Source organism: Sphaeroforma arctica (assembly GCF_001186125.1).
Source record: "Sphaeroforma arctica JP610 unplaced genomic scaffold supercont1.5514, whole genome shotgun sequence".
NCBI lineage: Eukaryota > Ichthyosporea > Ichthyophonida > Sphaeroforma > Sphaeroforma arctica.
The window spans coordinates 1-1944 of NW_014035044.1; the positions used below are offsets into that span (position 1 = coordinate 1).

General features: G+C 38.8%; 1 protein-coding gene across 1 annotated transcript; it reads right to left on the bottom strand.

Annotated features, from left to right (window-relative positions):
- Positions 1-24: 24 nt before the first annotated feature.
- On the bottom strand, positions 25-655 carry SARC_15040 (hypothetical protein; the record flags this gene model as incomplete). Its single annotated transcript, XM_014290829.1, has 1 exon — positions 25-655. A coding segment is annotated over exon 1 (405 nt), but the record flags the coding sequence as incomplete, so codon positions are not given.
- Positions 656-1944: the final 1289 nt, after the last annotated feature.

Sequence of the window (1944 nt, forward strand, 5' to 3'; positions counted from 1 at the left end):
ATATATATAAGGAGTTTTACATACCTGGCCAGCGCGCTTGTCATCCCACAGTGTAATCAGCTCATTTGTTCTATTCACAAGAACAGCTCCTGCCTGTAACTGCATGCCATTGGGCAGTACATGTACACCTGCAGAGGCCACTACCCATGAGATGGCGTCTACTTTCATGTCTTCACCGCCGGTAAACGTACACCTGAGTTTGAACATGCCTTCACGTACATCTTTGACCTGAGGTACACACACGGCATCACCGGCCAGAACGGGTGTCGTTGCCAAGACAATAGGAATTTCGATTGACTCGGTCTCTACATCGATCCACTCTTCACCTACATCCTTGGTTTGACTGAACTGAAGATTATACTGCTCGCTTTGCCGCGCCAAACAGCCACTCAATGCGAGCAGAACAAGCGTGCACGTGTTCTTGAGCATTCTTTAGATTTGTATCTTTAGATTTGTATCTACGTTCTTATTGTAAGAGCTAGAATTCAGCTATATTTACAACTTACTGTTATACTATGGGCCCTGATACACTGTTACACACCAACATGCACGTGCTAATTGTGTGCACTGTTCAGTATGTAACCAATATTCCGTTCGGACGTTAAGTACGCAGCATGGGATCTCGGACTCGGACTATGTACAAATATGTAGTAAATTCCATACACGATGTTTCCAGACTTCAAAGGGGAGCTTTTATATTCACATACATACATACCTTAAATGCTTCTGGGTTTTAGGGTTTTTAGGAATTTGTCTCTTTGAAATCTGAACCAAAAATATATATAAAACGTGATATCGGTTTGATATTAAAATACCTCTGCAAGCTATTCAGTATTTATTAAAAAAAAATGCATTTTCGTGATTAGCCTCTGACCCTCTGTTCTGCTAAATATTTTTTGTTTACAGTCATCGTAATTTTTTAGCCTTGTTTTTTGTTTTGCTTTTTTTTGTCTTTTTATCCCGAACCATGCATATCCTGTTTCTTTTCAGAGGGCTGTGCCAAAACGTTTATCAATATCAAAAAAGCGTTAAAGGAGAAACTGTGATATATTGATCATAGCCTTCTAAATTATACATATTTTATATTGTAAATACATAGCTTCTAAACCATGACTCACCGTGTTGTCTTGACACTGTTTTGACATGAACATAGATGCCAATTTGATAAAAGGCTCAGCTCAGAGCCGATATTTAAATATTTACCTTCGACTTTATTTTACTTTACCTCAGGATCGATATTCAGATCGGATACTCCACTACCTGCACTTGTTTTGACCACTTCATAAGGAGAGTCCTGTGCGGGAAATTACCCTTTGGATACACCAGTGATCGTGGCATACACAGGAATCCTCTCGGAGTTTCCATTGGTACAGAGACCATCGCTCCTTGCCAACCTATTACACATATATAAAATATACATAGCCTCCAGAAATATTTTCATCAGCATATAACAACATGAGCATAGGGGAACACGACTTAGTCCAGGTCGCCACTGATCATTTTCACACGCGATATGGTGTAGAACCAACAATTGCAGCGTCAGCCCCGGGACGTATTAGCGTAATAGGTACAACCTCTAACACGCCACACGATCTTATTCGGAAAAAGTATTCACGAGTAAGGATTCCATACCTTATTACACTCGTCTTCGTATATCCTAGTCTTTCGGTTTGCGTTGGACGATTTAGATTGATAATTACATTGTGTTTATTCTATTTCAACTCGTGCGTTGTCCAGGTTTTATTGTTAGTACGATACAAGTATCTTGCACAATTGTTACGCATGTGTATTGGAATTGGGTTTCCTTGTTTACTTTCAAATGCAGAGAAATAAACTGGTTTATTCAAATGACCACAGAAAATATACTTACTCTTGTGTATATAAAGTTATGATGAAGTTGAATATGAATATATATGAATACATATAATTACAATCGTACACTCA